General features: G+C 39.5%; 1 protein-coding gene across 1 annotated transcript; it reads left to right on the top strand.

Annotated features, from left to right (window-relative positions):
• Positions 1 to 236: 236 nt before the first annotated feature.
• On the top strand, positions 237 to 539 carry LOC126267882 (cysteine-rich PDZ-binding protein). The gene has a single exon (XM_049973192.1). It carries the CDS (start codon positions 237 to 239, stop codon positions 537 to 539), a length of 303 nt encoding a protein of 100 aa, XP_049829149.1.
• Positions 540 to 13,572: the final 13,033 nt, after the last annotated feature.

Below are 13,572 nucleotides of genomic sequence, written 5' to 3'. Positions count from 1 at the left end.
TCGATCAAAAAAACCGTGTCGTATGGTTGTTTTGAATAGTGAGTGAGGAACCCGTTGAAGCTAAAAGAGAAGAATTGACGCGAAATCGACAAAGTCGTGGTCGGCTCCGATTTGGAAAGCGACTACAGACGTTTTACGGAGACGTTAAGTTGCACGTCCCACGTACAATGTCACTTTTTGTTTATTCATATTTCCTGCATCTGCAAAAGTAGATACATTTCCTATTTAGTGTGACAATGGTTTGCGAAAAGTGTGAAAAAAAGCTCGGACGTGTTGTGACACCAGATCCATGGAAGTCAGGAGCGAGAAATACGGTTGAAAGTGGTGGTCGCAAAGTTGGTGAGAATAAAGCAATTAGTGGTAATAAGTCAAGATTTAATCCATATACTGCTAAATTTGTGTCTTGCAGAATATGTCGACAAACTGTGCATCAAGTAGGGTCACACTACTGCCAGGCATGCGCTTACAAGAAAGCAATTTGTGCCATGTGTGGCAAAAAACTGCTTGACACAAAGAATTATAAACAATCGTCAGCATAAGTGTTGTCACCACAGCATAGTCGTACATTCACGACAAAACTTTATCCACAGCTCTTAGCTGTTTTGCTCCTGGGAGAAAATATATTGAAATGCGGCGCTTCCTGCTGCTGAAGAAAGTTATTAACTGATTTTTTACCACCTATGTTTTTCTTATTTTGACTTTGGTAAATGTATTTGAACAACTTGTGTGATGGGTGTGAGACTGTTAGATCATGGTTACAGCAGATTTGTAATTAATTGGAGCAGAACATAAATGTATGTGTATAATCACTTTTGTATTATAATTGCTTCAAAATAAAAAAAAAACATTAATTAGTAGTGGAGAGACTAATTTTGTTGTCTGTCCATAATGTAAACAGCTTAAACTGTAAACCTACAAGGACTTATAATATTCCATATGAATAATGACATAGATACCAGAAGTAGAGATCACAGGGCTTACACTGGACAAGCCTTCATACTTGATGAGGCATGCAAATGGATAATAAACTGAGGTGGCTTAAGTGTGTGCTAAGTTTACCAAAAAGTTAAGTTCTGTCTGCTTTGCACTGGAATCTCTCTCATTGTATTGACCTTATTGTGTTAACGGCAGAAGAGATTGCTAGCATATTTTGCATACCTTTACTCAATATTGTCTTAGGGCATAATGGGACAATGCAGCTAAGGTGAAACAAGTATTTAGTCTACAAACGTGTGCAATAAGAATGTGTAACATTAATAACTGAGCATTTTGCAGGAGGATTCTCAGGAGCCTAGGGAATTCTTAAATTTGCTTCCATATATACTCCCCAGTGTTGGTGTTAAACAAGAAAGTAAATTTTGGATGAACTGTGAAATTTGCATCTCATACTAGAAGTAAAAACAGTTTCCACATAAATTGTGCATCCCTATCCAAGATTCAGAATGGATTTTTATACACTGATACATAAATCTATAACAGATTCTGATCGGCAAAAGTCAATGAACTGAAAGTCTCTCAATATTTAAGAACAAGCTGTATACTTATGTTAGCAATGTCTGCCAAGATTTATCAGAATCGTTGGACTGTGTGTCTAAATTACATGTAGCTCTAATATATGTATTAAAGAATGACTGGCCACTATGTAGCCACCTGAAAGTAATCTACATGTAAAGTTACATAACTCTTTTATTTGACGTAATAGTTGAAAACAGCAGCTAAGTAATAGAGGAGGCTGAGCAGTGGCTTTGCCCAAGTTGATTTTTTTTTTTTTAATACAGGCATATTTGGCATACCATACACTTGGGATTAGCTTGGACAGTCCTGGTTTTTTGTGCTGTCAGAGGCTGCAAAAAATGTCCGGGGTTTGAGAATTTTGATTGATGCTGATTTTTTTTTTTTTTTTTTTTTTTTTTTTTTTTTAAGTTTATGCCTTTCTGTTGATAGGTTCACTATTCCCCACTGATTCATTTGACAGCACGACAGCTGCAGTGTGATCGTTGTTTTGGTGTGTGAAGTAACTCATCTACACATTTTTGATCATATTATTTCTGTTTGTATTTTGTCTCATGATTTATGAATTGACACGAGAAAGTATAATATTAACCTGCTGTAGGAATACAAAATTTTGTAATGACAGGAATAATTTTGTGTTTATGAAACAGTAAAGGGAATGGTGATATTAAAGACGTGGAAAAAGGTAAACATAGGAGTGTTGTTAATGCTAGTCCTTCACCAAACATAGGATGTTTTTAAAAACCAAAGGTGGTTATAGCAATTTTGATAAAATTAATTAGTTTCAGTCCATAAATTTATGAACTGAAATTGTGGTCTGATGTGAAAGAGAGTGGACAATAAATGATTCCATAAATATTGATGACTTATTTCATTTCGAACCAGATAATTCAAAACAAAAGGATTGGTTGAGGTCCAATTTCCGAAAAAGTACTAGATGCTATTGCAGACAAGTTGAAAGCAGTTTTGAAGGCATTTTAAGAGAATATTTTATGTTGGTAAATTCCTAGACTGGATGAGTTTACAATCTCTTTGCCATGGGCATCTGCTCCAGTTGAGACAGTTTTTTCAATTATGGGGAACATGTGTTTTGCAGAATGGGGTAGACCTTCAGTATGTGTTAAACATATCCTAAATGTTAAAATTAGTGCAGATCTTTCTTGTCGTTTATTGTGTAATAAAGATAAATGAACAATTGCTTTAAAAAAGATGTGTTTAGTGAAAAATACAGTTAATTGTTAGTGCTATGAAGTGAATTCAAAATATACTCAGGGTTGGACCCATAAAAAAATATGCCAAGACTACATATATGTATAGAAAGTAATCCATAAATAATCCTCATTACTATTGTTGTGAGTGGATTAACAGTGATGCTACCTCATTGTTAGTGTATTTTACACGTGCACACCCTACATTCTACCATTTTATTTATAATTTGTCTCATGCCACATTCTTGAAGGCTTCTCTTTAAAATAGGATTTACAGAGTGAAAGAATGAATACAGCATATAATTTAATTGTAAATGATGAAATCAAAAGTTACCAAAGCAAACCTCTAGGAGAAATACATAGTGTGGTGTATATTCTGTTGTAAGAGCAAATCTATTTACAGGAACTATCACAATATCATATCATTAGTTTTCTCTGGATAAGTATCTTAAAGATGCTACAAGTCGTTGATTGTTTAGACAAAAATAAACAATTTATGCAACTGAGGATGAGATTAAAGGAATGTTCTTCACACTTTAAATGATACGACAAACTGAATCGTGCATTGTTTAATGTGTGGATGCAGTCCTAGTACATTAACTGTACCTTCTAATATAACCTAGAGCTGACGTTATGCTCCAAATAGTCTGTCATAAGACACGCTCGAACATGTCACAAAGATAAGTTTTAAACTGTACATTACTCTTGGCAGCAAGTGGAAAATTTGTTGTTGTATGAAAGAAGTGTGTTATTTAGCAAACCTCTTCAGTAAGAATAATGTTTAAAATCCATAACTGAGGAGCTTCTTGAGATGGAAGATAAACAGCTATTCAGCTTTCAAACTCATGTTGGTGCATCTGAGCCTGCAAAAAAAAAAAAAAAAGGGGGGGGGGAAGGTGTAAATTGACAACATCCTCAGATTTGTCAGACTGAAAAAATACATGTCTGTGTGCATGTAACTGATTTGCAACCAAAAAATTGTGAAAGTGATCTGGTTCCACAGAATTTCAGTGCTCACCACAAAAAAGACTGTGAGAAAGTAGAAAATAGATACTTTATTCAGAACATTCTTAAGTGCCGTAATAGGAAACTGAATAGGTCTGAGTGTGAATAAGGAAATTTTTGTTTCAAGGGTCATTAATATTGAGGCAATATGTTTTATTTGTGATAATACAAGTACAGAAATATAGCAATAACTTTTTTAGTAGTAAAACCGTAGTCAACAGAAGCCATTTCTCTAATTAATGGAAAATCTCATATAAAGATGTGAAACAATTACTAACAAAGAGATAGAGGGGCTGGCCAGTACTTACCTCACCTCAGTACAGCCGATAGAAACACAAAAAATAACCGAAAATTTAAGTTCCTAGCTTTCAGAATAAATGTTTCTTCATCAGGGAGGAGAGAGGGGAAAGAAAGGGAAGAAGGGAAAGTGGATTTAGTTACTCACAACCCAGGTTATGAAATAACAGGGAAAGGAAAACAGGGAGGGTAGCAAGGATGGAGGCCCTCTGACAAACATGCCTCCATCCTTGCTACCCTTGCTTGTGTCTGTGTATGTGCGGATGGATATGCGTGTGTGTGCATGAGTGTATACATGTCCTTTTTTCCCCCTAAGGGAAGTGTTTCCGCTCCCGGGGTTGGAATGACTCCTTACCCTCTCCCTTAAAACCCACATCCTTTCGTCTTTCCCTCTCCTTCCCTCTTTCCTGAAGAAGCAACCATCGGTTGCGAAAGCTAGAAATTCTCTGTGTGTGTGTGTGTGTGTGTGTGTGTGTGTGTGTGTGTGTGTGTGTGTGTGTGTGTGTGTGTTTGTTGTTTTATTTATTGTGCCTATCTACCGGCACTTTCCCGCTTGGTAAGTCTTGGAATCTTTGTTTTTAATATATTTTTCCCATGTGGAAGTTTCTTTCCATATACCATTTTTCTTCTACGTTTGTAACAGTAAATGATTTCATTCACCTGTGAGACCCAGGGGCTTGTTTACTGGACATCTGCCACTGAGCTCCTTGTAAAAGACACCACTAATATACTTTCTTTCATATGATGAAGATAATCTTGACAACATTCTAGCTACTGTTTGCCAAGATACAAAGATAAGATGTGAAAAAATGACAGCAAAAGAGGATGTCCTGGTGACACAAAAGGAATCACAGGAACTGCAATGGAGGAAGCTTCTTTTCATGATGCTGGTCCTGAAGAAGAAGAAAAATCAAATGAACTATCTGTACATACAGGGACTGTGGATAGTATGTACCACAGTATGAATATCTCACCAGGAGAGAAGAAATAAAGTCCAAACTTTGCCTCTGGTTTTGAGGAATAGTGTTGTGATTATCATGGACTTGTAGAAGACCCGTCAAGTACTTTGTGAAGTACATCACTGAACAAGAATGGGAACTGTATTCGAGATACACAAATATATGATCATTGCAGTCTGGTGATGCAAATATCAAAACAACCAATCCGGATTAAATAAAAGCACTCATTGGCCTGCATATAGCGACTGGCAACTTTAAATTTCCTAAAAGTTAGAATGTGCTGCAACAAGTTCATTGGAATAGATTTGTCCTCGGATACAGTGACTAGAGGTAGGTTTTTCCAGCTGCACAATGCTCTGCATGTAGTCGACAATTTAGAATGCCCAGCAGGCTTAAGTGACAACTTATATTAAGTTTGTCCTTTGTACAGTGCTGTCAGAAGATGATGTTTAGAACTCTCACTTGAAGAATCATTGTGCATTTATGAACAGATGGTTCCATTCAAAAGTCAATTTTCAGTGAAGTAGTATTTGAAAGGCGAGCCATATCCTTGGAGACATAAAAGTATCTGTTCTGGCTGGAAGGGGCGGAGCGGTATTGCTCATGGTTTCCTAATATCAGGGTAGTACCACAGTGCTTGATAAATAGAAAAAGGAAAGATTCAGTTTAGGTGCTTCTATTGTTCTCCGTTTGTGAGACAATAAAAAGTGAAAGACACAAGCTTTATTATGACAATTATTTCTCCTCTTGACATCATCTTCAAGAACTAAAACAAGAAAAATTGTTGCTGCTGGCACAATTTATGTAAACAGGTTTCTTCCCTTTTTGATAAATGATACTGATGTCAGAAAGGACAGAGTACTTTCTGATTAGGTTCTCAGTTGAGATAATGATGTAGTGCTGATGAAGTGACTTGATTACAGAACTGTGGCATTGAGCTCAAATTTTGTTGGGTAGGTGAAGAAGACACTATTTGGTGATGGGATAAATCATCAAGACCATATGTAACAATGAGGCACCCAGTAGTTGTCATGCTGTACAACCAAGCAATAGGTGACGTAGATTTGTTTGATCAGCTTATTGGACTCTATAGGATATTTATTAGATACAGAAAATGAACTCTAAGAATGCTGATGGGGGCATGCAATCAAATTTGCTTTAGTTAACAGCTGGTTGGAATGTCAAGGAACATAATGCCCAGTAAACAAAATTCAAGATAATGAGGTACTCGACTTAACATATTTTCGAATGAGCGTAGCTGAAAGTCTTGCGAAGGCAGAGCCAAACTCAAAGAGAAAATTAGGTTGGCCTGGCAGTGAAGAAGTTAAAAAAAAAAAAATCATTGAATAGAGAAGATACAGGGCAGGGAGATGACCTTCATAAAAATATACAGTACAATGGTATAAACAATCTCCCAGTGGGAGATCAAAACAAAGGTTCAGGCAGGTGTAAAATCACCTCCCATCAAGTGAAATGAAAAATATTATGTTCAAAATGAGAAGTTCACCTAGGCCTAAAAGAGGACGCAAATAACTTTGTGGCTTTTCATATGAAATTAACATAAAAAACTTCCTATTCTGTATATGTATTATCCTGTATATGATAACATCAGAAGTTGAAATTGCTAGTATTAAGTGTTGATTCTTGCATTTTGTAAAAATTCCACTTTGGGATAGATTTTCCACAATAAATAATGTTGTAACATTTTTAACTGTCAACTTCTTATTTCACATCTTGAACTACCTTCTACACCCCATATTTGCTTTATTGACCAATTTTTTATTTCTTAAACCGAGTATGAGAAATTTCAATTTTGTTCAAATATACAATAAGTAGGCCTATATAGACATGAAAAAGTGCAAGAATTTTTGTTTCCTGTTCTTAAAACAATTCAAGACTGAAAGGGTTTAATATATAGCAGTGAGCAAATTAAAATGATTTCATTTACTTGTGCAACTTTTGTGTGCTTGCAGAAACGTCGTCTGCAGAAAGTACAGATAATTTGCATACAAAAATTTCTGTTCCTTTTTTTTTTTTTTTTTTTTTTTTTTTTTTTTTTTTTTTTTTTTTTTTACTAGCATCTTAGTCAGTCATTAATGTCAAAGTTTTTTCTTTATGGGAACAGCCTTCAGACACCAACTACGATGAAGGAGATTTGGTGGTAAACTCTGACAATATGCAGAGTATACTGACAAGGATGACTGTACCACATTCGCTCAGAACTCTCATCAAGTAGTGCTACGAGACAAGTCTAGAGGAAATACAATTTTTCCAAAGTGTGACCCCTCCCCCCCACCTTTTGCATGATTCAGTACTGAAACTTTTCATGCATTTTGCGACCAATGAGCTGCATGAAAATAGTTTCATGAATTTTTTGTAACGCAATAATAAATTATAAGTGAATTAGACAGTTTTATGTTCTGCTGACTTGGTCGTAAGCTACAGAAAAGTACTGCTATTTCTGTAAATGTTGGTTTGTGTGAAAAATGGTACCTGAAATATTCGTTGCTTCTCAATAATTTTTGTACATGGTTTGATTTTCCCTACTCACTGAAAAGTGGTCATGTATAAATACATCTCCCAGGCTTTCCAATATCATTCCACTTCTTAATATATATTTTTTAAATGATACAATTTACATGATAATCAACATTTTACAAATGTATGACATATATAATTTACCTTGTTTAGCTACCCAAAACCTTATCCAAAGTCAAATTTATTACATGTTGTTGTTGTGGTCTTCAGTCCTAAGACTGGTTTGATGCAGCTCTCCATGCTACTCTATCCCGTGCAAGCTGCTTCATCTCCCAGTACCTACTGCAACCTACATCCTTCTGAATCTGCTTAGTGTAGTCATCCCTTGGTCTCCCTCTACGATTTTTACCCTCCACGCTGCCCTCTAATACTAAATTGGTGATCCCTCGATGCCTCAGAACATGTCCTACCAACCAATCCCTTCTTCTGGTCAAGTTGTGCCACAAACTTCTCTTCTCCCCAATCCCATTCAATACTTCATCAGTTATGTGATCTACCCATCTAATCTTCAGCATTCTTCTGTAGCACCACATTTCGAAAGCTTCTATTCTCTTCTTGTCCAAACTATTTATCGTCCATGTTTCACTTCCATACATGGCTACACTCCATACAAATACTTTCAGAAATGACTTCCTGACACGTAAATCTATATTCGATGTTAACAAATTTCTCTTCTTCAGAAAAGCTTTCCTTGGCATTGCCAGTCTACATTTTATATCCTCTCTACTTCGACCATCATCAGTTATTTTGCTCCCCAAATAGCAAAACTCCTTTACTACTTTAAGTGTCTCATTCCCTCATCTAATTCCCTCAGCATCACCCGACTTTATTTGACTACATTCCATTTTTTGTTGTTGTTCATCTTATATCCTCCTTTCAAGACGCTATCCATTCTGTTCAACTGCTCTTCCAAGTCCTTTGCTGTCTCTGACAGAATTACGATGTCATCGGCGAACCTCAACATTTTTGTTTGTTCTCCATGGATTTTAATACCTACTCCGAATCTTTCTTTTGTTTCCTTCACTGCTTGCTCAATATACAGATTGAATAACATCGGGGAGAGACTGCAACCCTGTCTCACTCCCTTCCCAACCACTGCTTCCCTTTCATGTCCCTCGACTCTTATAACTGCCATCTGGTTTCTGTACAAATTGTATATAGCCTTTCACTACCTGTATTTTACCCCTGCCACCTTCAGAATTTGAAAGAGAGTATTCCAGTCAACATTGTCAAAAGCTTTCTCTAAGTCTACAAATGCTAGAAACATAGGTTTGCCCTTCCTTAATCTAGCTTCTAAGATAAGTCGTAGGGACAGTATTGCCTCACGTGTTCCAACATTTCTACGGAATCCAAACTGATCTTCCCTGAGGTCGGCTTCTACTAGGTTTCCATTCGTCTCTAAAGAATTTGCGTTAGTATTTTGCAGCTGTGACTTATTAAACTGATAGTTGGGTAATATTCACATCTGTCAACACTTGCTTTCTTTGGGACTGGAATTATTATATTCTTCTTGAAGTCTGAGGGTATTTCGCCTGTTTCATACATCTTGCTCACCAGATGGTAGAGTTTTGTCAGGACTGGCTCTCCCAAGGCCGTCAGTAGTTTCAATGGAATGTTGTCTGCTCCGGGGGCCTTGTTTCGACTCAGATCTTTCACTGCTCTGTCAAACTCTTCATGCAGTATCGTATCTCCCATTTCATCTTCATCTACATCCTCTTCCATTTCCATAATATTGTCCTCAAGTACATCGCCCTTGTATAGACCCTCTATATACTCGTTGCACCTTTCTGCTTTCCCTTCTTTGCTTAGAACTGGGTTTCCATCTGAGCTCTTGATGTTCATACAAGTGGTTCTCTTATCTCCAAAGGTCTCTTTAATTTTCCTGTAGGCAGTATCTACCTTACCCCTAGTGAGATAAGCCTCTACATCCTTACATTTGTCCTCTAGCCATCCCTGCTTAGCCATTTTGCACTTCCTGTCGATCTCATTTTTGAGACGTCTGTATTCCTTTTTGCCTGCTTCATTTACTACATTTTTATATTTTCTCCTTTCATCAATTAAATTCAATATTTCTTCTGTTACCCAAGGATTTCTTCTAGCCTTCGTCTTTTTACCTACTTGATTCTCTGCTGCCTTCACTACTTCATCCCTCAAAGCTACCCATTCTTCTTCTACCGTATTTTTCCCCCCATTCCTGTCAATTGCTCCCTTATGCTCTCCCTGAAATTCTGTACAACCTCTGGTTCTTTTAGTTTATCCAGGTCCCATCTCCTTAAATTCCCACCTTTTTGCAGTTTCTTTAGTTTTAATCTACAGGTCATAAGCAATAAATTGTGGTCAGAGTCCACATCTGCCCCTGGAAATGTCTTACAATTTAAAACCTGGTTCCTAAATCTCTGTCTTACCATTATATAATCTATCTGATACCTGTCAGTATCTCCAGGCTTCTTCCATGTATACAACCTTCTTTTATGGTTCTTGAACCAAGTGTTAGCTATGATTAAGTTGTGCTGTGTGCAAAATTCTACCAGGCGGCTTCCTCTTTCATTTCTTTGCCAGTCCATATTCACCTACTATGTTTCCTTCTCTCCCTTTTCCTACTACCGAATTCCAGTCACCCATGACTATTAAATTTTCATCACCCTTCACTATCTGGATAATTTCTTTTATTTGATCATACATTTCTTCAATTTCTTCGTCATCTGCAGAGCTAGTTGGCATATAAACTTGTACTACTGTAATAGGTGTGGGCTTCGTATCTATCTTGGCCACAATAATGCGTTCACTATGTTGTTTGTAGTAGCTTACCCGCATTCCTATTTTCCTATTCATTATTAAACCTACTCCTGCATTACCCCTATTTGATTTTGTATTTATAACCCTGTATTCACCTGACCAAAAGTCTTGTTCCTCCTGCCACCCCACTTCACTAATTCCCACTATATCTAACTATAACCTATCCATTTCCCTTTTTACATTTTCTAACCTACCTGCCCGATTAAGGGATCTGACATTCCACGCTCCGATCCATAGAAAGCCAGTTTTCTTTCTCCTGATAACGACATCCTCTTGAGTAGTCCCCACCCGGAGATCCGAATGGAGGGCTATTTTACCTCTGGAATCTTTTACCTAAGAGGACGCCATCATCATTTAATCATACAGTAAAGCTGCATGCCCTCGGGAAAGATTACGGCCGTAGTTTCCCCTTGCTTTCAGCCGTTCGCTGTACCAGCACAGCAAGGCCGTTTTGGTTATTGTTACAAGGCCAGATCAATCATCCAGACTGTTGCCCCTACAGCTACTGAAAAGGATGCTGCGCCTCTTCAGGAACCACACGTTTGTCTGGCCTCTCAACAGATACCCCTCCGTTGTGGTTGCACCTACGGTACGGCTATCTGTATCGCTGAGGCACACAAGCCTCCCCACCAACGGCAAGGTCCATGGTTCATGGGGGGGGGGGGGATTTATTACATAACAGCTTATACTTCACCATCTATAAAGTAATCAGTAGGTTATTATAGATCTTTTTTCCCAGTAAGCTCAATCAGTATTTCAAATTTGTTTTTATGTGGCTTACTTGTAACTTCTGGTGTATAACTGAAAAGAAAGAAAAGCTTAACGAAAGGCAGAAACTGGTGTGATCTTCTCTTTTTTTATCCAATCCCAGAAATTGTCAACTAATCTATCTTTCTGGTTCCATATGACAAAATACCTGATTCAATTTCAAACTTGTGGGCATTTTCTTTGGCATAGATCAATAGTTTCAATAAGAAGAGACAAGGTGCAGTAACAGTTGTGTACCAGATAAGTATCAATCAAAGGAAAGTAAATTCCATAAATGAGAAATATATATGATGGATTTCTTGTGCGACAGAGAAACATGATCTTCCCTAATGCAGTGTTTTGTAGATTCACACCCATAATTCAAATACTTTTTTATTCCTAATATCCTTGTTAATTTACTACGTATAAATGTGCAGGAACATTTACTATCAACATAAATGTGCCACAGTTTTGTAGAATTTTTGGTTATATTGGATATTATCTGAATTTGTGACAGGAAAATAACTGTTTAGTTTTACTGCTGTTCATTGTCAACCAGTTTTCCAGGAGTAGTTAAAGCTGTTTGACCCCCCTGCGGGTTCAGGGGTTAGAATAGGCCCGCGGTATTCCTGCCTGTCGTAAGAGGCGACTAAAAGGAGTCTCAGATTTTTCAGCCTTATATGATGATCCCCTGTTGGGTTTGACCTCCATCTCTCAAAATTTTCCGAAGAGCGAGCGGATTGGGGAAGGGCGCCTTACTTGGTGCATTGTGTCCATCTTGCGATCAGACCTTTCGCCAGCTTATACACCATTGAACTGCAGTCCTGTCCGCTCTCCATCTCTTGGGCATGACTCTTTTTCTGCGTGCAGATAACACCTTGAACTGTGCAGTGCCTCTTTCTGCACCGATGGCGACCATGGACCACATGTTACCTAACATCCAGCGCGGTAGCCAGTCCGTTGTGGTGGGGCCGCCATGTACCCTGTTGGTTTTAGCCCCCTCACAACACAGGGATCGCTCTACTGATGCCTGCGCCGTTAACTCCCCACGTATGCCAAGGAGTAGATGCTTATCCTCCTGGGGTATCGGGACTCCCGGCAACGGCCATCCTGCCAGGTGGCTGTTGCCGTGGCTGGGTGGCGCCCGTGGGGAGGGCCCTTGGTCGGAGTAGGTGGCATCAGGGCGGATGACCCGCAATGAAGCGTGGTACATCGTCTCTCGCTGGTGGCCAGCCGCCAGCAGTCTCTAAGCGTTCTCGGGCTCAGTTTAATGCTCAGAAGTACGATCCGAAAACGTTCCCCTCCTTGGCCACACCGTGGGAGGAACGTAAGTCTCAGGATGGCAGTAGCAGTTATTCGCCCCGCTTCTTAGTTTGTACGAGGGTTGATGGGGAGTCTTTTCTCTCCACAAAGCCTAAGTTCTTCATCGAGCATTTAGAGGACAAGTTTGGGAAGGTGGAGGGCTTGTCAAAAATGCGCTCTGAGTCAGTCCTGATATAAACAGCATCCTCTGCCCCGTCACGACGGTTACTCGCTTGTGACAAGTTGGGGGATGTTGCCGTTACGATCACACCCCATAAGAGTTTAAATATGGTCCAGGGAGTTATTTACCATAGGGATCTTCTTTTGCAGTCTGATGAAGAGCTGTGCGCCAATTTAGAGCACCGAGGTGTACATTTCGTCCGGCGCGTTCATCGGGGTCCGAAGGAAAATCAGATTGCTACCGGTGCATTCATCTTGGCCTTCGGAGGGGATACATTACCAGAAAAAGTCAAGGTGATGGTCTACCAATGTGATGTTAAGCCCTATATCCCTCCCCCAATGCGGTGCTTTAAGTGCTGGAAGTTCGGCCATATGTCTTCTCGCTGCACTTCCAGCCTCACATGTCGAGATTGCGAACGCCCATCACATCCCAATACTCCATGTACCCCGCCTCCCATCTGTGTCAACTGCGGGGAGCACCATTCACCTTGCTCGCCAGACTGCCGAATTTTCCAGAAAGAGCGTAAAATCATGGAATACAAAACCCTGGACCGACTAACCTATATTGAGGCCAAGAGGAAATACGACCGACTCCATCCTGTGAGAATGACATCTTCCTACGCTGCTGCTACAACACCTGTGCTAGCCCCGTCTGTTTCTCCAATTGTGGCCGGATCGACGAGTAGTAAAACTCTTCCTGCCCCCTCGGCAGTGGGGGCTCTACCCACCGGGTTGCTCCTGCGCCAGCTACCTCAGGAGCAACACCATCCCACCCATCGGGGACGTCCGTCCCCACTTCTAAGCCGTAGAAGTGTCCAACTTCTTCAGCTTCTCACGCTCGCAAGGGGTCCCTTGGGTCCCTCCCTTCCCAGGTTTCCGCTAGCGAGAAGCCTGACGACCGACAATGGGTAAGTGCCCGCAATCAGCTGGTCGTAGGGCTTCACAATCCTCCTCCATCCCGGAGACTGAATTGGTGAAGCCCTCCCAGCCGGTGCGACCCAAGGAACGGCGTGAGAAACCCAAGAAGA

Source organism: Schistocerca gregaria, chromosome 4, assembly GCF_023897955.1.
Source record: "Schistocerca gregaria isolate iqSchGreg1 chromosome 4, iqSchGreg1.2, whole genome shotgun sequence".
Lineage (NCBI taxonomy): Eukaryota > Metazoa > Arthropoda > Insecta > Orthoptera > Acrididae > Schistocerca > Schistocerca gregaria.
The sequence above is the reverse complement of the archived record's forward strand: the minus strand, read 5'-3'. Positions and strand labels throughout refer to the sequence as shown.